Here is a 24547-nt window from a genome sequence, read left to right as displayed (position 1 = left end):
AAAAAAGTAAATCATCACTGTCGCCTTCTTTTGATGCTCTCTACTGTGGCTATTATATGAAATGTGTAAACACTTCGTGGCGGCAATCGGGCCAGGTTTTTTTGTTGTTTATTTTGTGCTGGAGCTCAGCAGGGAAACCGATTTGGACAGCGCAGAGACAAAGCCAGCTCCGGGCCATGTTTACTGTTCATATGGATGGCTCGGTTGCATAAACAGGCCTGATTTAGGCCTTGCATGATGAGGAGGGAAAACAAACGCTGTCAGAATCGATGGTTTGTGGTTGGAGAATAGAGAATCAGAGCCGACTGCTGAGTGTTTGTGAGAATCACGCATGCTGCCTGCTTCCTTTCTCTATCCATCTTTTCTCCTCTTCTTTTCTTTCTATCTGACATCGTCACGCACAATCACTGACCTGAAACTGGGCCTGAGTGAGACAAAGGACTAAATCGAAAGGATGAGCTGATAGATTAGGAAGGGTACACACACTGAAGTTCTGCCGTTTCAGTCTCCCACAACTCTCATCTCCTATTTCTCTCCCTCTCCCAACAAGGGCCTTCTCTCACATGAAGATGAAATTGGGGCTACATTAGAGAGCAGGCTATCGATTACCATACAACTCAACATTAGTGCGGAAATGTCACGACAAGAAAGACATTTTGAGGAGAGGACAAGAACCGCATGAATCGCAAGAATACGTTTTCTCATAGCAACAACAGTATCTTATTCCGTGCTTGCTGAAGTCTATTCTGGTAGCCCAGCAACCTCATGGCAACGCTAATAAATAGTCCTGCATTTATCCCCCCCCCCCAAAAAAACCTATTTGTAATCTTGTGTACTTTGGCTTTGTACTTACATATGTAGTAGTAGCAGTATGTAAGATATAAAGGAGCTTTCAGATCCATTTTGACACATTTGCAGCACATCAACCGCTGGCTGAAGGTTTACATTTACCTTTATTTATTATATGTATCAATATTCTCATATAAAATACTTGCTGTTAAGATTTTGTCGATGTAAATATGACATTTGAATTTATTTATGAATACGGAGACATATGCTTTTCCAAGAGATAGAAAACTCAGGCGGCCTAAAGTTAGCGGGAAAAATAGCCAAATAACAGACCTTTTGTCATTTAGTTTGAAGTTAGCATTATGTTCCGTAGTTGGAGGTATATAATCTATTTTGTGAAATGTAGTTTTAAATCTCGCTAGTTTATAACATTAAACTATATTTATATTTGACCTCCCATTCATTCTAAACTGGACATGTGTTAGCAGCTGACGTCAGCTCTGATATCCAGTTCAGCTTGTTTCAACAGCAAGAAAAACGGTTCCAGAGCGGCATTAATGTCATGTCAGCAAGGACCAAAAATACACACCTCGAGTCAATATCATGACCTTGTATGTCTTCCAAATTGTGAAATTAAATTAAAAAGACAACCATCAAGATAATTTGCAGTTTAAATCCATCGCCCTGCAGGGAGAGACCTCTCGCAGGGTCACGGTTTCATGGACATTCGTGAACCTCCGTGAAGAGGCCGTTTTTACCCACAAGCTTAGAAAGGTGCCAACGCACTCAGCCTGTGACCTCACACTGGGCCTGTGATTAAAACACAATATTGATTTTTACACGCAAAGATTTAGTCCTCTGGTTAGTGGCGTAGCCCGGCTCTGACCTCCCCTAAGCAGTCAGAAAACAATTACCCAGCCTCTCCTCCCCAGACACCGGCTGGGTCAGGGGTGGCACTGGATTGTGGAGGATTATTACTTTCACAGTGGGATTCAGTTCAAACAGACCCCGGGGGAGGAGGAAGGGGACAGGATATGAGAGGAAGACAAGAGAAGGCTGACTCCTCTTTATTTTCTCGCTGTCTTAGTCTCCCCTCCTTCCTCTCTGTAACCTCCCCCTCACTCCCTACACTCCACTGTTTTCTTCCTGCATATGTGTGCGCTTCACTTCCTGTCATGTGTAAGAGAGCGTGAGGTTGCCTGTGGAGGTATAATTGGAGTTAAAAGTAAAGTGGATTAGAGCTGACTTTACTTTATTCCACTGTGGAGGCACCCTACAATTAGGTGCGTGCGTGCGTGCGTGCGTAAGTGCGTGCGTGTATGTATTAAACCTCATCTTTGTACTTAACAAAGTTTTGTATGAGCAATGTTGGGCTTTGGCTATGACTATTTAAATGTTATGAATTTGTGTCTCTCTATGTGCGTCAATGTGAATACTCGCGTACATTTGTGAGTGTGTGTGTGTGTGTGTGTGTGTGTGTGTGTGTGTGTGTGTGTGTGTGTGTGTGTGTGTGTGTGTGTGTGTGTGTGTGTGTGTGTGTGTGTGTGTGTGTGTGTGTGTGTGTGTTTGTGTGTGTGTGAGTTGGCCTTCTGGGTACTGACCTTGTGCATGGCGTCCTGGCGTTGGGGCAGTGAGGATAGCTGGGACTCTGAGTGGTAGAGGGTCATTCCCTTCCTCAGGGCACGAAGGTCACCTGGGTTGCACTGCTGAGCAAAAAACAAACACACACACAAAACAGATATAAAGGTTCAGTGCCATGTCATCTCAAAATTATTTAGCTTCACTGCAAAAAATGTAATCCAAAACCGAAAATAAAATCCAAATGTGATAACATCAGCAATACAATGCATATAGTATCTACTTTGGACAAAGATATACTATATTTCCCGAAATCACAATCTTCCAAAATGTAATTAAGACTCAATTTGTTTCAGGGGCCTGTGATTGATTTGAAACAAACTATCATAAGCGTTTTTTAACACAATCCTTTACATTAATATCAACTCTCAAAGAAGCATGACATGATTTGAAAATAGTATTATTGGGCTCTTCCAGACAGTTAACAAAAAAACGATCTAACTCTCTTCTTCTTTCAGCTGGTGTACTTTTGAGGGTAAGCCCCCATGTTTTCCCGTTTACATCGATATTATTGAAATCATCGATCATTGCATCAATATATATCGATCCAGATTGATGGATATGATCGAGTTATGTATTGAGCATCTCATTTAAAAAATAACCTTGTCACTGCCCTTGGTTTTTGTTAGTTGACGAGAGACTCCATCTACGAGATTTCAAGCCATGGGCCGATTGCAGATTCTACATTATTTAGTCAGTCCCTGCCCGGTAGCTAACGCTAGCTAGCCAGCTGTCTTTAACATATCCACGCTGATGTCCTGTCAACACATACAGTGCAGATTAATTAGTGTGCTCTAAACCAGTGGTTCCCAACCTTTTTCCCCGAGAGCCCCCCCAAATGACTCCTGTTGGAAGTTGCGCCCCCCACCCGCCACACGCAAGTCTCAAAAATGCTACAACTACAAAATGGAGGAGACCGATCTGATCGGAGCAACTGTGACAAATAATCTGAAACCGGCATGGACAATGACGATGTTTTAAAAAATGCGCTTATCCAGAAAAGCCCGGTTTGAACACTTTACGGGCAGAAGAAACATTTCTATTAAAGAAATAATTATACATTTCTGTCTTTTTATCCCTTTAATAGCTACTAACTTGAATTTTTATTAAAATGAATCAATCAATTATTTTGTATACGTTTATTGTAATGTATACAATCATGTATTGTGTAACAATTATATGTCAAAAAAATAAAAGAAGTAAAAAATAATAAATAAAAAAAGTGTAAATATGATATTAGGCCTCAAATCATCTGAGGCCTGGTGCACCCCCTGCAATTTTTGGCGCCCCCCTTGCCCCCAGGTTGGGAATTACTGCTCGAAGCGATGTGGGTGCCCTGTACTTAGTTCAAGCATCTGGCTTTGACAGTCCATTGCAAGTGTTGCAGGTCTGTTATTATTCCGGCTCAACCTGTTTTGCTCACGTAAACCCAAAAATGCATAGATAAGCCACATTTGTGCGGTTTTGCTACAGAAAGTCCTTGATGCACTACTTTTTCAATCCGAGAAATGTGTTAACAATGGCAGAAAACACTGTAGCTCACTTGTGATGGAGAAGAATTTCTAAGGACAAATTCTTGATGCATTGCCATTTGTATTTTACTAAACAGATAAGAATCAATCTGGACAGTTGATGTACTGTCAATGCAATCCGTGCCAATATCCAGCTCTAAAACATACTGTATACAGCCAATGTATCTATGATGACCCTCAACATCACAATATATATATATTTATACATGTGGCTCAGGCTCTACTATATTGAGAGCCTTGGTGATGATTTATTAAGGATCCATAGGTTCTTCCACCTCCTACCCCTACCCTACACATTTGCAAAGCTGATTTTGAAATTGTTGCGGCTTGCTCCAAAAATGGCCATTCCTTGTGCTGGGCTACATAATGTTGTGCCGTCATCGAGAGACATTATGCAGGGTCACAGTTCCTCTGTTTTCTTCCATTAGCAGCCAAAGACCACTGGTTCCTGAAGGTGGTATCCTGCCTACAGATGCAGGAACATGGCACCACCACTGTCCCTCATGACATTTGTCATGCCACGCACTAGTGTCGTCTGCCTCTGTTATCTCTTTCTCTATCACTCACACACAGTTTGCACACACACAAAGATACAATCAGCATTCCCCTTGTCTTCTCTCTCTTTGATATTCCCCCTCCTCGCCGAATCCCGCTAGTGTTTCTCTAACCTTTCACAATCCTTCCCATGGCAATTCTTGATCTATCCTCCGGGTTTCCATATTCATGCCCTCAATTCTGTACCTTTACGAACATCTTTTTATCATTTCTCCAGGCTTTGTGTCCATCAGCAAGCTGAGGCCCTAAATGTCACATCTGGAGGCGTGACATAAACACACAATCCAGGAAATGAAAACATATGTCAACGCAGTAAGGAGTCTTAGTACGGTCGAAAATATTCCTCCGACACGGTTTCCAGCATCTGAAAAACATTACAGTTTCCGTCTTTACGACCTTTCCTGAGTTGCCCTTGACCGCTGAGACCGACAAAGCTATTTGTTTGACAGACAGCTGGGGACCGTTGGCCCTCTGCAGTCTTCTTGGCTAGTTTATACATCCATCACAATGTTCTTGGAAGTGACAGGGAGAAGCTGTGGACGCCACGCATCGTTTCCTCCCTGAGTTATGAGGGGCAGGGGTGATGCCGCCTTGACAAAAGGGTAGAGAGGATGGCAGCACTCCATCATTTATCGGAATACAGAATCCGATTAATCAGAGTGGCCTGTGATCTTGACCTTACATTTTTTCTCATCTTACTTAATCTACTAGGACTAGCTAGATCTACACAGCATGCAACTGAAATGTCTTTCTTTGTTTATGTGCGTCTTAAATTGGTGGGGTTAGGGTTCTAACTTTTACCTGAGGCTAAAGCTTTAGCTTTTACCGAAACATAATGCAAGTGGCCCATGGATTGTATAAAAGACTTTGCTATCATGATGTTTTAAAGCCTCTATCTTGGCATTTCATCCGTCGCCATCTTGTTTTTTTGGATCCAGAAGTGACCATATTTGGACGAGGGGTGGGAGTCAGCAAGGGTTAGCGTTAGCTTTGCCTCTTTCCTGGTTGCCTTTAAGAGACCTTTCAATTACAGGTAAGCCATGCCCTAAACCTAAAGGATACATGACACTGTAGTGAAGAACACTATAAACAATGGAGAGCATAACATATAGATAGAGTCTCTGTAACGTCACAAGGTTATACATTACATTTAGCTGACGCTTTTATCCAAAGCGACTTACAATAAGTGCATTCGACCAACAAGATACAAACTTGAAGAAAACAGAATCATAAAGTACATCAGGTTTCATAGAGCCAAAACATTTCAAGTGCTACTCAACTGGCTTTAGATAAGCGTTGGGTGGGTGGCACAAGCCATCACCAATGTTATGCTTATTTAAATGGGCAAAATAAAAGTATCTTTTGTGGAGTTGAGGTATCAAAAATTAAAGTGCAAGATTGTGAACCACATTGGCTCCATGTTGTAGCAAAGTATACCCTTTTCCAATCCATCTTACTTTCCCTTCCGTCTTCATTCAAATCGGACCTGACTGCAGCACCCGCTCACAAAGTGAGTTCAATCAGCCTTCATTAAAAGGATGCAGTGTCATCTGAATCATTCAATTGTAAGAATCACAACGGCATTTACATGTTAATGATAAGGTGGAAGTGAGCATGGAGGTGCCTCACCCTTCAGTGAGCTAATGCAGATAAGTAACGGATGAAAGACATGGGAAATCCGAAGGGGAGAAAAGAACACAGTGTACTTGAATGCGCCTGATCATGTTTGGGTATGACCGTCGAAAACAGCTGTTTTTCTCACATTGTTTTCACCTGTGCTATGCAAGCACTTGGTCATTTTCACCGTGGGACATGTTAACTCCCTCCCCTCTCTTTTTACTAGAGTCAAATCCTTCAGTCAAGCTGGTTTGGAGGGTCAACATTCCAGCCAACGATAAGAGGCTATTGTTTCCTTCAGGCTGAGCAAGTTTCGCTCAGCCAGTTTCATAACACAGGAAGTTAGGCAATATGTCCACTGAGGCGACTAATTCCTTGTATTCCACCTGCTAGCATTCACACACACATTATTAAGTAGATTAAAGCATAAGAGCCAAATTACTCAGGATGCTCTGTTGCCTCCATTACCCACTGGAGTACACTTGTGTTTTCATTACCAGTGTTACTGTTTATTAGACGCCACGGTTTATTAATCAAACCCCCATCAAGGTATTGTGTTAACCTGCAGACATTTCATCATTATACAGTTGCACTCACACACCAGTTGTCAGCCATGCATTATGGATACCTGGATGTACCTGAGTTGGCCCCCCGTGTCTTAAATTATTCAGCCCACCAGACGTCCAGACAAGCTGTCAGTACAAGAGTGTGTCATGTATGCACCAAGACACATTGTAGCAACCATTCACCTCGGGTACCTCGTATCTAACATTGTGCAAAACAGCCTCAAGGACAGGAAACTACTTTCTTGCAAAGATAGAACACATTCAAGCAGGGCCTCCTGTGCTCATTCGTTAGCATAGCATGCTAGCAGTGCACAGCAGGGATTGGACACAGAAGTAACACCTGGACAAGGTAATGCACAACCACCCCTCTAATTTCAAAAATAAATATGTAGGTACCGCAGCAGCCATGTAGCTTAGCATGGGTAGAATAGCATAAAGACGATGGTACAACACTCGGTCTATTGGCAATTCTAAATCTCATAAACTGATTAACTAATGTTATTTCTCTTTTCTTAAATCTTACACAAAATTGCTAAAACTTGTTTTACTTGTGTGCAGGATACACGTTAGCTAGTATACAGTGAAACCGGTAAGAAACTTTGGTTTTTGTCCTTACAATATATTATTATATAAAAACAATATATAAAGTGTTCATTGGTGATCTTTAGAGGTGTTGGCAAGCGATTTTTGTCACTTTTGGACAGAACAAATCTAGCTGTTTTCCCCATTTCCAGTCTTTAAACTAAGCTAAACTAAGCTAAGCTGACTGGCGTTAGCAACGTACTCACATACAGTACAGACATAAGAATGGTATCAATATCCTCCTCCATACCATAGAGTTGATTCATCATTCGTGTGACAGTGTCAACAGAAACTCAATGTTTTGGCTGCTTAATGCATTACATTGTACAGGTGTTACTTGTTTTGGGTCCACCCTCTGTAAATGACAAAGCAGCAAGCTCAAAGCTGTGAAAGTCCCTCCACCAAACAGATACAAGACTGAAAAGACTCAACCAGCAAAGGAGCCAAAAAACATTTCAAAATGTTACCTTTTTTGTCTGTATCTGTGATAAACTATACCGGCTATTGGCCTATAGGGAGAGAAAAACACAACAGTGTATAATATGTTCATTATTTGATAACTGTATTTCGGGACCTGTTATTGAGGGTAAGAATATTATTCTGAAGCTCCAAGAATACTGTAAAAAAAAGAACTTACAAGACTTTATGGAAGAGTATTCTGACTAATGGTAAAGTGTCATGGTGACTCCACATTCTCATAATGTACTTGTAACAACTGCATTTGATTAAAATGTGATTCTATTACATTCTAATCTATATTAAGTTCTAGACACAAAATAAACCGTTCATCAGTTCAACTTTGAAGAAGGACTATTAGTCGACTCTAAGAAGCAGAGTCAAATTATACTGTGTGTCTTGAATGCTGTGGGACAATGTGTAGCACTTAAGGGCTAATTATAAGGGATCATTTGGTATCCGTGACTCCAGCCGACACTCTCTGCCTCCATAAAGATCTACTGGGAGATCATTGGGGTAAGAGAAATCATTTCTTCTTTAAATAAAGGCTTTGATTAAAACTTTGAAATTCCAGCTTGCAATCAAATGAACAGAAAGATAACCAATGAATATGTTTATTAATAGATGTTTTACCAATTAATGAGCCATGTTTGACAAATGTACCCCCCAAAATATGACTCAGTTATAGCTTTCACCGTCTGTGGTTGCATGTATGCAACACACTCCTATAGACTGACATGTGAACCCAATATGAACCAGGACCCTCCTTTCTCACACTCCCACCTCCACTCACTCAGCCCTCCATGTTTCACATTTGGGAGAAGTCAGAGCAAGGTCAACTTTGGGAGAGATGCGTTACTCTGTCGCTGTCACTCAATGCTTCTTTCCACTCCTTTTCCCCCTCCTCTCATCACTGCTGCGCTCCCACAGTTCGCCTCCGGGGCTAACATCACTGCTAGCAACCGACTCCCCATGAATTAAACATGGTAAACATATTCTAAGACTAACAGGCTGTTGTGAGGAGGAGACTTCAAGGAGGCATCATGCAACCACTCCATCTCATCACAGCTGCCTATCACATGTGTTGGGTTGAGTTGGAGAGTTCAACAAGTGGTGTTAAGTGAGGGTGAGAAGATCAACAAGTAATGGTGTGGGCTGATATGCCATAGCATTTTATACTTGTTGTTTACCTGTGAGAGGAGCTTAGTGTTATCGTCCTCCAGGATCTGCACTTTAGACTCCAGCTGCCTGATGTAGTTGGTGGAGGAATCTAAAGCACAGAAGGAGAAGGAAAAAAAGAGGCGAGGATAAACGATTAGCATTTCAAAGACCTCAAAAGAAAAACTGGCCGACACGACCACTGGAGCAAAAGGACCACATAGAGCTGCGGTGCACTTTGAGAGACCCAATAAAACATGAGGGTTTAAAGTATTACATTGAAATATGTGCAATATCTTGTCTTGTTATTCAACAGTGAACTTTGTATTTGAAACTTCAGTAACTGAAATAATGATTTTGCAACCGAACAAAACAACACGCATGTCTTATTATGCAGTTTGTTGTGCAAACTGTTGGTTATGAATTAGAATACTTGACAACGTGTCTAAGTATCATACGAGGTGAATAGGGGGGACTGAAAATTATTTCAGTATTAGAGTAGACCATTTTAACTTGACGACAAAACAAATAACCAGACAAATTGTATTTAGTCTGGTACACTGATGGTATTCAGTGCCTTAAGATAAAATACTAACATTAGCATGCAACATGTTTCTAGCATCCTGACGTTTAGTAGCGCAGCTTTAGCTAATGATGAAAGTCAATCGTTTTTTGAAAGTCATAAGCCAACATGTTATGGCAAATAAAGGTAACACTTATCAGAAAAATAATCCTGGTGGGAAGCCAACTACTTTATTACTTCATTATCACTCAATTGGTCATTTCCTATAATTCATTATTTTGGCCTTAAATGTCAGAAATGCCGATAAATGTTTTCCCAGAGAAAAGTCTTACATCGTTGTTGTTGCATGTTTTGAGCAACCAACGTCAAAAACACAATGTACCAAACACAGAAATGCTGCACAATAATCATTAAGCCCTACGTTTCAACGCTTTAGCTTTTAAAAAAGTGGTAACTTCAACTAGATGTAATCTGTCAATCATAATAGCAGCTTGTACAAGGCCCTCATGTGCTATAAAAACGGGTCGTAAATTGGTGTCAGGGGTCAAGCACCGAGTGTTCCCACCCAGATTAGCAGTGCTTGACCTAACTTTTGACCCCTATTGGAGTGGGGCCATTTCCCAGCTTGGCACACATTCTCCTGTTCCACTCATTCATTGCGAAACACACATCAATGCCACATTTGAGATGTGTTCCAAAACGGTCTCTGCACTGTATAGACCTGAAAAACAATGCAACTGCGGCCCTAATTGCTCTGCAGAGATTCCCTCAGCTGTTATCTCTGCGTTAACATGAATCAACGGCGCTGAGTTCAAACCAGGGACAGGAAGTGTATGAAGTGCGGGGGTGCAATTTGACTCAGTCGGTGGCACAGAGCCTGTTATCTAAAAAGGCATGTTTAATTTACAGTAGGATCAAAGCCGAGGTAGAGCACCTAGGCAACTCGGCGCACATTATTTAGTTTGCTAAGTGGAAGTACAGAGAGACCGGCAGCGGAGATAGAAAAAAGACAACGGGGAGGTCGATGATGAATATGCTGTGTTGAGTTAAGTCCCAGATAAGAAGCCATCGTTTTAGGATACTGCACACACATGCATTAAATCACAGCTTGTTGCACTGGTGACCAACTCTGTCTTTAGTTTGTTTGTTTATAACTCACCCTGATTAGTCTGTGGAATTCATGTAACCTGGTGTATCTGCACTTTGCAACCAGGGGGCGCTAATCTGCAGACACATAGTTAAATACAGACAGTGCAGTCTAGATTCTGAAGATGTACAGTCACAGATATTAGCTTTACCCTTGTTTCACACACCGGTCAACTTGGGGTAGTTGAACCACACTAAGTATGGGATGCTAATGGAAAACCAGTATCTCTTTTAGAGTAGCTTACAGATATTAAGCAATTTGAAGGCTGTTACTAACGATGACATCACATATTAACAAATGTCATAAAACATTTTGAAAACATTGATGTGATGTCTTGTTTTGTGAGTCGAGACCTTAAGATATTTACTAAACTAATAATAAAAAAGCATGAAATCTCCAGGAGAGCCAGAAAAGGGAAATGTCTGCCATGTTGGCATTCAAAAATAACATACTTGATGTAATCAAATGTAATCATCTATCAAAACTGTTGGCAACTTGCTCAGTCGACTAACCTTTGCAGTTGTAATGGCACAACATATTTTCACATGAACAACATTGATTGGTTCCCTAAAACCTGGTTGTAAACTGGATTGAATGAGAGCAGCCCCAGCAAGCCTATCTAAATCCAGCCCCTTTGATTCTATAGGCAGGGCAGACAGGGCTGTCAGATGGCCAGCTAATGGAGCAGGCTGCAGCGGCCAGAGCTGGTAGTGTTAATCCTCTCTTCCTGCCTTGTGACCCCCCCTAATCTGAATTCATCTGCTGGCCTGACCTGCAGCCAGATCTCAAGCCGATTAGGATGAAGGTTCCTCTGCCTTCACTCACCACCAGCACACTCAAACAACAAAGGAAGAAGCCTCAGACAGAGAGGGGGGAGGAATAGAAAATACATGTTCATCTCTTTGTTTCTTCGTGGTGTGTATATTTAGATTATGCAGAGATTGAGATCTCGTCGTCAGTAATCCAATAAACTCAAAAGTCGCCCGAGTCTGTCTGGCTTATATTTGATCTCTTTAGGATGAATTAGACCAAAACAAAATCAAGATAAGGGATACAAAATAAATATTGATGTATAGCTGAGGCGAGAGAGACATTCCACTGTGAGGAGAGGAGTCCTCACATACCGATACACCATCTCTCCCTTCTTCTATAAGCCTTTGATACTTTATAGGGTGGCAACGTTAAATCTCAGAGCGCATCCCTTCAACATCACACATGACATGATTAAGAGGTCATGCCTATAGATCTGCCGTGGGAACATCCGCGGGACAACACACACACAATGCCAGGCTACCACACACACACACACACACACACACACACACACACACACACACACACACACACACACACACACACACACACACACACACACACACACACACACACACACACACACACACACACACACACACACACACACACACACACACACACACACACACACACACACACACACACACACACACACACACACACACACACACACACACACACACACACACACACACACACACACACACACACACACACACACACACACACACACACACACACAGTTTGCATGCACAGAGCCGGGAGGGAGAATACAGACGTCACCGTCTCTTTAACACCCGGCTCCAGACAGCTATCCTGGTGGGAGTGGGGTCAGGCAATTAAACTGTTCCCTCAGCAGCTCCCCCCTTGCAACTACTCCACCCTTTTATTCCTACCATCCCTACAGCTTCTCCACACTGCTCCTCCGTGAGGCTGGAGGGGAAAAAGCTACAGATCATACAGGGATCGCATAGCAAAATAATTACCCTGCAAAACTCAGCTCTGCAGCCACTGTTTTGTACACAACAAGCACCCGGGGAGAGGCCGCTATTATTTATGCAGAACCTGAATGCGATCTTTAAGGCTGATAAAGTGAGTGCGAGGCGCGGGGAAGCAGGAAAGTAAAAGTGCAAGCAGTAAACAATGCAGAGAGAGAAGGGGCAACGTGTCCTTACAGAGCACTACTAAGCATTTTTATTTTGTACCTCCGCACAAGTGTTGTTTACCAAATGAATTGAGCCAATGTAGCGTTACGCGTGTGTGTGCAGGACAAAAGGTGACGCAGACATTGGCGCGAGTGCGTCCCCCGCTCAGCACGTCACTTTGCATCACGTCAGTGGCGCTGTGACCCACTTCCAGCAGCCACTCCTTCATCAACTCTGCTCCACTCCACTCCCTATTTTCCATCTCGTTCTGTTTTCTTACATTTGTCGTTACCTTCCCTGCCCATTGTATTTATAAACTGCTCTATGGAAGTCTACAGATGTTTTGTTAACCTAGCTTTTATTTCTAAAGGGGGGCTGGTTCTCATTACTTTTACCGGATTAGCTAAATTTACCAAAAACGTGGTGCAGTCCTCTAAAGGCCATGACCCCAACTGGTTCCTCTTTGTGTCCCACTGTGCCACAAACATCCCATCCCCATCTGTCCATTACAACTCATGTTGACTCTGCATCATGCCACGGTTACTCAGCATTACACGATGTTCGGCAAACTGTGCTTGGAATAGAGCACAGTTCTTAATCCAAAATGCAAAAAGAGTACTGCTTTAACAACAAATGTCTAAGAAGTCTTTGCAAATGTAGTTTCTTTAAATATTTGCATCATTAGCATTAAAGTATATTCTTGACCTCAGAAAAAAAAGTAGTAGTAGGCCCAATTCTGTGGGGTCGACTAGCTTTTTCCAGAGCATTGTACTGTATATTCATCAGCAGTTGTCATGTATAGGAAATGTAATCTGTGATCTGCTTTGGTTGAAAGACCAGAAAAGCCAGTGGTTGGTCCTTGAGTTGGGATAGTTTTCCAAAATCGACATCATTTAAGCTCCAAAGCAATATGTTTTCAAGTATAAGCTCCTTAACTACATGCATGCGGTACAGTTCTAGATTTTGGGAGATTTCTTTCTTTTCCACAAATCCAGGCAGCAATTGATTTTTCTTGATTTCCAATCTAGTTTCCCTGCAATGGGCTCTTGAAAGTTGCTTAAACTGTATTATCAAAACAGTGAACATCAAGTATGCATTCATTTCCGTCACATTGTTGTTTCTTAGTAATGTGGTTTAACTTTGCAATGAAATAATCCATAACACGGTCTTCATGTTCTGATGGATTACACGACTCCACCAAGAGTCTGCCAATAGACTTAAAAGATCAATCTTGTATTTTTTTTTTTTTTTTTTAAAATGTTCAACTTGTATCTTACAGATCTTATAATAACACCAAAACAAACAATGAACTGTGTAGCCAAAGCTTCATATTCCTCTGTGCTATAGACCTTTTTCAAAATCTATAAACAAATGAGCTCCACTGCGTAACATGCTTCTTCATGACATTGAACATGGGCACTGTAGTTTATGTTAAGTAGATCCTACATACACTGTGCTTCTGCTGTTAACTCGCCCCAGTGCATCCAATCTGCAGCTAAAAATAGTCCCCAACAAATGCACTTTTGCACTTTTGACATCACACTTACCTCCGTTTGAGAAACTTTGGCTGACAACTACACTGCCCCGCTGTTTAAGGACACGTTTTGTTTTTTTCCCGATGTAGGTCTTCAGTAAGAACAAATGGGCTAAATACTTCAAGCTATAAATAATTTAGGAAAGTCCAGATCATAAAACATTTCTGGAAACCATTGGTTGCATGGAATGGTAGAAGAAAAAACATTTCTTGAATACAGCAAAAAGGGTTTATGTGTTAGCGTATGTGAATCTTTACAAATGGGCTAAAACAGGATTAACCGTTAAGTGGTATTGTCCTTTAAGTGTGCAATTTTGGAAAATATACTTAACATTTTAGGGTATTCGCAAATGAAGCTTTCTTCTTAGATTTCTAGTTTGCCCTTCCATTTTCCCATTTGTTACTTCTCTCTGTCACGTCCATATGTTTCAACTCCCAGTACGGGGCAGCAGGTGGGACTATGTTTATTGGAGGTCAATGCAGGCCACTCTTTTACAAGCAAATTGGGAAGTGCAGGCATAAAAGCATTGCGCCAGGCATGCTGGTAAATGGGCGCTGCATGAATTAGGATGGCTGGTGTTAAAATTAGACCAAACGTGTACAAATGTACACCGGGTATTTGGCTGATTCTGTCGGGAATGTTATAATTAGAGCAAAACCCGCCTCCGCACTCTTGACTCCAAGGTCTTTGCTACATCAAAGTAGCTTTGGTAAAATGGTATGGTTAAAAAGGACCATGCCTCCCTTCTGTTCTCAAGTCAGATCCCATGCCCATAGAAGCCTGCAGTGCATTGAAATCAGTCTGCTTTTATTATTCCTGGCTCAGCTTTCATCTCCTATTCACAGCTGTATCGCAGTGTTTTAGCACAGAGACATGGATATTCTCTTAGCGCTATATGTATGTGTGGAGAATGAATGAGTGCTCATGTGTAGCATTGGTAAGATATAATTGACGTGGGTTGCATGGGTGTCTTAAGCTGACTCTGTGTTTGTGTGTGGGAGGAAGGGAGAGCAAACGAGAAGGTTTGCACGAGAAAGGGGATTTTTAAACCCATCTGTGATTATACATATGTGTGTATGTGAGTGAGTAGGCTATGTGTGCTCAAGGCAGGAGGTTGGGTCAATTACCTCAAGATGTTGAAGAAAGAGCAGGAACAGTCCAAACATTCTCTCTTTCTCCTTTCTCTGCACCAACACCCAGGTCAAAGTACAGAAAGTTCCATGAAATCTGACCCCACCGGCTAAAGAAAGTCCAATTAGTCATACGAACACATTTCCATTAACCAGCAACTTTGACAACCTCTTGAAACATTTGATTTTCACTGAAGGCTTACTTTACAAATAAAAAAAAAGGAGGGAAAGGAGAAAAAAGGGAGGGAGAAGGGGATGTGGCGTAAAAACGAAACAAAGAGGAATTGGCACCACTGCCTATAGTCAGAACACTGGTGGTCGATTGTTTAGTACATAGAAGATAGACAATGCTCCTGATAAATTACTCAAATATTCAATTGAATATATCAACTGTGAATAGTTCAAGAGTTTATAGTCACTTCTAGAAACAAAAGGTCTTTGATTTCACACAAAAATCAATGTAACGCAACCTGCAACCCAACAAAACAGTTTAGTTAGCAAATTATATGCTCGTAGCTTTGGAAGTAACGCTACATTATTGGCGTCAAGCTAATAAGTGAAGCATGCTAACAATTGCGTCTAGGCCCAACTGTGGAAACTTTGCTATGTGGAAAATCCAAGGCTCTTTAAGCCTTAAATGCATTACAGTTGCTAAGCTATAGTATGGTTGGTTAATATCAGTTTGGGGCATGGACGCATTATGAGACAATGGGTCCCTGTGTACAGACATGTCAAAGGCCCCACCCCTTCTATATACAGTAAGAACAAGAGCCGCAGAATCAAAGGGACTTATTTTTGTTTTTTTTGCCTCTCTTTGTATAACTGTCATATTCTGTTGTTGCACATAACACACAAGAGCTGATGATTGATGTTTGCCAATATGTGCACATAGGTAGGTATGTGTTATGTATTGCATGTCTTCATGGGTCTATTGCACCTACATGCTTGCATTCCTTTTTGTATTTATACAAACTGTATATGCACATGCGTGTGCTTTGCCATCGTGAGTCCGTGTATGTGTTCCCTCCCCTGCTTGGCTGCCCAGCTCTCGGTCATAGCCAGGGCAATCCGACCAGAGACGAACAAGTTAAGTGGGCACCCATGCTGCATTAATGAGGGGGATGGCAGAACCTGGCAACCCAAGCACGTAAACCACGGGCCCTTGGAAGGCCTTCAAAAGCTCGACTGGCTCATCAGCTAGCGTGGAGCTAACCCCATCTGACAAGACATGGCACCCGCTCTAAGGGAGAGAGAGCGGCTCACCTCCCCACACACTCTGTTGTGTGTGTGTGTGTGTGTGTGTGTGTGTGTGTGTGTGTGTGTGTGTGTGTGTGTGTGTGTGTGTGTGTGTGTGTGTGTGTGTGTGTGTGTGTGTGTGTGTGTGTGTGTGCGCGCTCTGGAAATACATGTTTTTTCATGTGCGTGTGAATGTTTCTAAGTCTGTTTATGTGTGTCCCTGTGTGTGAAAACTGTCCATTTTGAGTGAATAGTATGAATGTACCGAATGGATTTTGCTTCAAAATGACAAGTTGTTTGAATCAACAACTCTTAAAACATTGACCAGGTGAAATAATCTTTTTTAACATTTGCTGCTAGTCATCAGCTAGGCCAAGCAAGGCTTACTAATAAGCGGGGACAGCTCAGTTGGGATTTAACTCAGCACTGAATGCTTTTTCCCACTGATTTGAACCAACGGAGCATATGAGGACTCATCTGTGTCAAATACAAAACTGCTAGAAGGATTTTCCCTTGAGGAGATTTTAGAGACTTACATATTCAGGACAGTTTTTGTGTACCATGAATATTCTTTTGTTTGTGGTTTGATCTCGCAGTGGACACAAGACTGCTGATTGCATGCGAGGGAATCTTGGACCTTGGCCACATATAGATACTGAATAAACAAGCTTTGTGTTCACTGTTAAAGAGTAATACTTTGATTGCAATCAGTGTTTGCTCTTCACTAGGGATGGGTATCGTTAGGATTTTATCGATACCGGTATTTTTCGATACTCTTATCGATACTTTTCAATAATGTGGTGCTCAAAATTGTAGACATGATTTCAAAATGTGAAGATTAAACAGTCATTTCATTGTAATTTATTTTTATTTATTATTTGATGTAACTTTTTCAATGTCATACCAAGCAGGTATGAGTGTGATTGACCCTCTGGAAGGGGGCGGTAATTAGGGGTAGTTCATACATCCATGTAAACATGACCATTATTCAGTTAAAACGAGACGCTGCGTGCGCACCTCCTAAACCGGAAGCTCCGGTCGGCTAACCATTATAATCTGTTTATTATTTATAATTGTAATGATGGATTATCAGTAATCATTTTAAAGTTACACAGAGACATTGGATTAACCGTTTCTATGCCCTTGAACACAACTTTTGATCACAAAACAGCAAAGGTAAGACATAATTATCATCATGGCTACGTAAAGTGAAGTTGTTTTCTTGCTCTTTCCTGGCTGCTAGTTCAGTGTGTTTTGGTCGTACAGTGATGAGTGGAATCTGTGGAATCTCAGCTTTCATGTGATATGTTGTGCAGATAAAATGACGTTGAAAAGATGGCTTTTGCCAGTTATGTGCTAAAGTAGCCGTCAGTATGGTCTGCCCCGGGGAGTCTCACAATAATAAGAGTGCTGTTAGGAGAGATGATGAGTGGCATTCACAGTGGCCAATCAGAGTGGTACTCAAACCGGATACGTCACACGGGATGAGGGTTCCCAACCAACCAGAATTGTTTAAACTAAGGAAGTAGCGTAATTCATATACCATAGCAGCACCGTTTGTCCAGCGGCTTAACGGTATACCAATACCGTCCAATCAGGTACCGGTACTGACTTAGTACCGGTTCTCGATACCCATCCCTACTCTTCACTATCATTGTTTCTTTCTCTACTTCAAAAACAACTTCTAAGTAAGACATTTTTTCCTTGCCAAAAACATTTTATTTTATGACTTTGATTTATCCTAAGGAGAGCTGAAGCAATACGTTGATAAACTAATTAAATTCAATAAACAGGGATTTAATTGTCAATCATCGGAAAATACATTGTCGACAATGTCAGATATTGTTAAAAAAATAATAATGAGAAAATAGCATTGATTTGAGGGGTTTTCTTCAATTTGTACAACAGTCAAGCTTTGGGTTTTGTACCGTTAGTCAGACAAAAACAATATCCAGCAATCTGAATACATCAACTTGTGGTCTCGGAAAAGTTGGGATAAATCTGGTTGGTATATTTTTTATCAGACAGAACTTGTGGCATACCTTTACCTATTTCCATTGAGGTTGTTTCAAGGTGTATGGAGACCAAAAGATTCTTGATCCACTGAGAAATGTCGTTTAGTCAAATTACACTTTAAATTATGGCCCAGCTTCCAAACCAGACAGCAAAAGACCTTGTATTAGGTATAAACCAGAGATAATTAAGATCCTACACCAGTTATACTGTATTCTGACATTTGGAAACATTCTTAATTTTTCTGGAAGAGTTCAATATAAAACACATTACAGAACACGTTCTTACTTGTTCCTTCGCCCTGACTCGGGGCAAAATCTAATTTCCTCTTGTATGTCCCAACAAAAATCAATCTAGCTAGATAAAACAAACGGAAGTTGATGAAGAATCATTGTTGACTTAATGTGATTACACACAGAAAACCCCAGCATGGTGTAAGCAATTATACCCAGTGTATTTGTAGTTGTTTAGAGGTCAGCTGGGGCTCTTTAATGTACCGACAGTTGTTAATGTCTATTGAGTGGAAATTGAAGAGTGCTGTAAATCTCTTATGTATAGCTATTGATTGGTGTTCCAGGGTGTTTGGTGGGAAAGAAAGAGAGAGAACTAGTTTATTAATAGGCATTCCAGCAGACAATAACATAGACGTGTGTCTCGTTGCTGTCACACATCCTGTCCGGCAAAGTGATACACCCCTCCCCCTCTTTCCTTATCTTGCCACCATCACCCTCGCAGGGTCAGCGGACGCCTTCACGCGCCTGAAGCTGCGTGTGGCTTGCCGAAGATGTGTCAGTGTACGTGTGATGCTCGTATGTGCTATGATTATGCTTGTGCGTGTTAATGTGATTCATAAAAAACAATCATTGACCTAGTTCTAATCCGGCCCCTGTACCCTATCCCCTCCCACTTCCACTCTGTTTGCTCATTCGAGTGGAGGGTCTGCGGTATTAAAGCCAGCCCAAACCAATTAGCAGGGAGTGGTAGTGGGATTTAAAACCCTCCATCAGCGAGGCAACATTAGTGCTGACTTAACCAGCTGCCATTACTGACCCGGTGCATCACCTTGTTTTGTTCGTCATGGAAGACGGTCCGTACCAACACATTTTCCATGCTACTACTCTTAGAATTGGGCCATTTCTTGAACATAAAACAACAATCCAACATCTGTGCCACAGTTTATTTGTTTCTATGATCAGGCTACTTGTGAATCTAGTGCCCTATGCCCTTAATCTTTTGATTAGGTTCGAAGAAAGGCAATCTGGCAGCCAGTTAGGTTTAATCCCATGAAATCAAAGCTGTGGGCTTATATTTTGTCCACAAACGTAATTATTATGTCCATGTGTGCGTGTGATGGCTATTCAATGTGAAACAAAGCGGAAAAGATTAGTGGCATTTGGAGATGGATTGGCCATGGGCTGTTATTAGTCAACGGTAACATACATGTTTTATACAATACTGAGTTTCTGCGTAAAAACTTTCAATAGACTAACTTGTAGTCCATGAAGGCAACTGGCACTGGTGTTTTGTAAGACTTTCTAGGGTGAACAATGTCTTCTGATCAGTATTTTCTTATTCCCAGATAACCTAAAAAGCTTTTTTCTCTACCTCACACTCAGTGACACTCCCGGCCCATGACACTGAAGGTCAAGGGTCATACCTCGTGACTGATTTAGGGATGGGACAATACATTCCTTTTGTTCAGTCAACCAGGTAAGATGCTTTGCACGTGTAGAAGAACATGGTGGTAAAACATTGTGGAATAACTTTGTTATGGGGCTTATCCCTTATTTGTTAAGTACAGAAAACCGCACAATCCATATTTTGTTTAAATGGCAGTATCATACAGCTATTTAAATGTGATGATTTGTTGTAGTGATTACATGTATCTTGATAGCAGGAATTATGAATATGTATTTTCTGGTTAAATTATAGTTAAATCTTGGCGTTTACAAACTAAATTGGAAAATGTCAACTAAAACAGCAATTAATGATACCCCACATTGCCCATGAAAGCTTTGCAGAAAAGGTTTAAGAGATGGCTGGCTTTACCTCACACAACCCAGAACCAACCACAGTGTGTAAACAAACACCAGAGGGCATTGTGGGTAGGGAACGTCCTCCCGAAGCCCATGGCCCTCTTTAACCTCATTCCTCTACCAGTAACCACGGTTTCACCACCAGTAACCACGGTTTCACCACCACAAACCCCATGGCAACCTCATTTGCATATATCTGCATACCTCCCCTTTCCTTTTAAAAGCCTGTCTGACTGACTGCTGAGCTGGCAAAGGTTGTGCCTACATAAGCAGAGTCTACCAGCTAGCAGTTATACGGTAAATACAGAGAATGTTCCTTCAATAAGTATAACTCCCATCTGCCATGCGGGTTCTGATGCATTCTGCGAACTGGGGGCTTCTTCCACTCCAGTAAAAATAACTTTTTCTTTCCAGTGACATCATCCAGTGGTTTCATTACCGTTACATTCATAATAACTGCCCCAGAAACCATTCTAATGCAAATCAAAGGGCAGGCAAGATTCAACTCGTGACTCTATTTAATCCAAGTGTTGACAATATCCATTTTGCACTGGTGTTTTGGTTGACTAATTGTCTAAACAAGCCTGTAGAAACATGCAAGCAATTCTAAAATTCTCTGTAAAAAGGCTACTCAAATGGGATTTAAACAAAATAAGCAGTTGCATTTTTGCTGGTGTCACTGTCGAGCTTTCAAACAGCAAAAAGACAAAGCTCTCAAACGAAACGAAGATTCACATGTGTCATCTGTACTGACCATTAACAGAGCACTGATTTCTGAAAAAGGCTATTAGCACAGTGATTGCCACAAAGAGAAAGAGATCTTACATAAGAGCTGCCCTCATAGACAGTGCTCTCATCCTAAACTGCGGCTAAAATTGGCTTGATGTTGGACTGGAGTTCCAAAGCCTTCGACTCACCCCGACAGCAGCATTTTGATTTGTGGTGAAACTAAGTGAGGGTGACATGGCTTATACTCAGCAGTCGTCGGCAAAGAGGCCTTTAGAAAGGAAACGGGAGAATCAGAGTGAGTCGTACATACAGTCGATACTAGGACGACAGGACACAAAGTGGCATAAAAATCAAGGGAATTCTATTACAGCCCATTATGAATAGTTAGTTTGGGCTTCATCTGGACTTCCACTATAGAAGAAAACAAGAATAGCCTGGACTCATTATCCATGTCAACAAATGTATCTTGTGAGTTTTATCTACTCAAACAGTTACCAAAGTATTTGTCTTTGAGTTGCAAACCTCCTTATCCTCTTTTGCAGTGTAGAACCATCTAAGACATATCCAAACGGGCACATGTTGCTAAGACACACATCCAAAGCATAATATGTCCTTATGCATTTACATTTTCTAAGCATCTGCAAATACACAGATTCCCTTTTCCGTGCTGATGGCAGCTTGCAGCTTGACATAGAGAGAGGGAGAAGAAAACGTACATCGGTGTATGTTATTACATGTGAAAGATGGAGTCAGAGGTGTGAAACTTCACAGAGAGGAAGAATCAAGTGGGCATAAATGCCAGCGACCTTTTAAGAGGTGAAACTTCATGAGCCTTGACAAGCAGACATTAGGTTACCCTTCTGTTTATTTTTTCGCTATGCGGGGTTGAGAAACGTGCTGCACCCAGAGCACGTTTCCTTAACACGTCTTCGGTTTGATCGGAGCTGCCAAGCTTTTCTCAAGACGTTTGATCTTGTCTGATTGTTTCCAGTTTTGACTGACCTGGAGCACAGTGCCCCTTTAAAAATTGTTTGTTTGACTGTTACACCTCCATGTTCATACACTGGACTTGGTGCTTCAAGGATTAGTTTATTTAGTTTTTGTAAGTTATTTGCATCTTAAAAAAGCAAACTGTTGTACGATCCAACATCTCCAATGTGACTTCTTTTAAGGTTTTAAAAGAAAATAAGTAATTTGAGGAAGATGCCTTGGTCTCTGGGATGATGCAATGGACATTTTTATTAAATACCAAATAAACTACTCCAAAGACTTATTAGGGTTGGACGACGGGAGAACATTTGGATTTGGAAATTGGCTAGGGTTAGGGTTATTATATTGGCAATTCACAGTTTTTGGGCAGTTGGTACAAAATACCATTTTGTGTTGTAACTAAAACAAAGCAATGTCTACTACTGACAATAGTGGAGATACTATTAAAATGTACTACTAAATGGGAAAAAGTATTGAGTAATGGGAAAGGCAGCTTTGGACAGAGTTGCGGTGAATAAAGAAAGTTTGAATGGTAAAAACAAATGTGAAAATGCCAAAAAAAAAACACACACTGTGTGCTGGCAGAATGAGCTCTAAAAAGTGTATAATCAATTAAACAACCCAGCATCACTCAGCTCCTGTTGTGTGATAGTGATTTATCAGACAAGTAAACATTTAATTGCAGCTAATGAATGGGACCATAAAGCAGCGTTCTTACAAATATAAAACCTTTTGCCATCCTTAGGGCAATAATGGCATTTACAACTGCTGCTGCTGCTCAAACCAGTTTACAATTTAGGGCATTACATTTTATCTGTTGATGGAATGGATTATGTTATATATATATATATATATATATATATATCCAGTAGCCCATTGCATAAGGGAGGTTTTAAATGTCATCATACACTCTGCTGTTGTATGTTTTAAGGGTCCCTATTCCATAACTGCAGCACTACATCCTTTTAATAGGCTTAAGCCCACCCCTGACTTTATAGCCATTAGGTTTATTAGTGTACAGTAGCTCGTACATGCACGTGCAGACACATACATTTGGGTGGGGCAAATTCTATTAAGAGACTACTGGTTTATAGCCAGATGGTTAACCTACCCTTAATCAATCAAATGAAGACTATAGTAGAGAAGGACTCCATTTCACACACACACAGTTAAATACCTCATAAAGCCTAATGGAAACTCATCAACCGGTAATTGGATTATACAAGACCTCCCTGACACCCCATCGCCTCGTCATCATGTCATGCATACTCATTTTATGATGCATGGCTATCATTTACACAGCAGGCTGGTTACAGTGGCAGTTTGGTACATAATCTGCCATGCCTCATCAATCTAACAGCAGTCTTTGAAGATGTTTTGGGAGTGTGGGTCCCATAAATAAAATGCAAAAATTGCTAAATGTGTTCCCAAACTATAAAATATAAATGTTTGTGACAGGAAAATTATAGGTATGGCTGATGCGGATATGCTGCCACTGGAATCCAAAGCCACTGAAATGTTGAAGATGGTTGAATAAAATAAGGAGATGGTTAAAAAACATAAGGAAATGGTTGGATAAAATAGTCAGGCTTCTGGGTAAATAGTATAAAAGCTCCCCTCAAAACTGCTCCTGAATCTTCATGAAAGGACCATTTCAAAAGGTCTAAAGATATTCAGTCTCAAACCAGGGCCGGCATAGGCGACATAGGCGGTTGCCTAGGGCGCCAGATCTGGGGGGGCTCTGCGCTGGCAGCTCTGGGAGGGGAAAAAACATTTTTGACTGTTGGTGCTCATCCTAATTTTCGGCATAGATGTAACAAGATTCATAATTAAGTAAATGTAACACCCTTTCACCCCAGTTACACTTTTCATTCGCCCTGTACGATGGGCGCTGTAAGTGATGAAAGTGGGGGATGTTGGCTGATCTGGCGCCCGCAGCTCACAGCCAAAGTGCGAGTGAGCGTGGGAGCGAGAGAGGGCGCACCGGTACCAGCGCTGTTTTTATTAGCATCTGGTGCTAGCTGCGCTATTGGATATAAGAAGAAGATGTTTCTACAACAAGGACGGAGGACAGCTCTCCTGTCAGACTGAGAGGCTCAGTGAGGTAAAAGAACTCTCTGTGTTTAGATAGTTAACTTTAGTCTAAATTATCTTAGTGGGTCTCAAACGTTTTGATTACAATTTATGTAAACACATATTTCCAAGGCACTCCTTTACAATTATTGGGATAAACAGGTTTGAAATCATTTCACTGTATACTATAGGACAGTAAACCAAAAATATCGTTTAAAACTGGAGATAAAAACAAATCTCAGCTAAAATCTCGCCGAGGGCATCAAATTGGCTAGAACCGG

General features: G+C 41.2%; 1 protein-coding gene across 1 annotated transcript in view; it reads right to left on the bottom strand.

Moving 5' to 3' along the window:
* LOC117440301 (coiled-coil domain-containing protein 85C-B-like) overlaps nt 1-24547 on the bottom strand; it is a 48086-nt gene that overhangs the window by 5598 nt on the left and 17941 nt on the right. The window contains 2 exon segments of the mRNA XM_034076604.2: nt 2391-2495; nt 8926-9005. Coding sequence (XP_033932495.1) covers nt 2391-2495; nt 8926-9005 — 185 coding nt within the window.

The sequence above is a fragment of the Pseudochaenichthys georgianus genome, chromosome 24 (genome assembly GCF_902827115.2).
Source record: "Pseudochaenichthys georgianus chromosome 24, fPseGeo1.2, whole genome shotgun sequence".
In the NCBI taxonomy this organism is placed as follows: domain Eukaryota; kingdom Metazoa; phylum Chordata; class Actinopteri; order Perciformes; family Channichthyidae; genus Pseudochaenichthys; species Pseudochaenichthys georgianus.
This window is presented reverse-complemented; position numbering and strand designations above follow the sequence as displayed.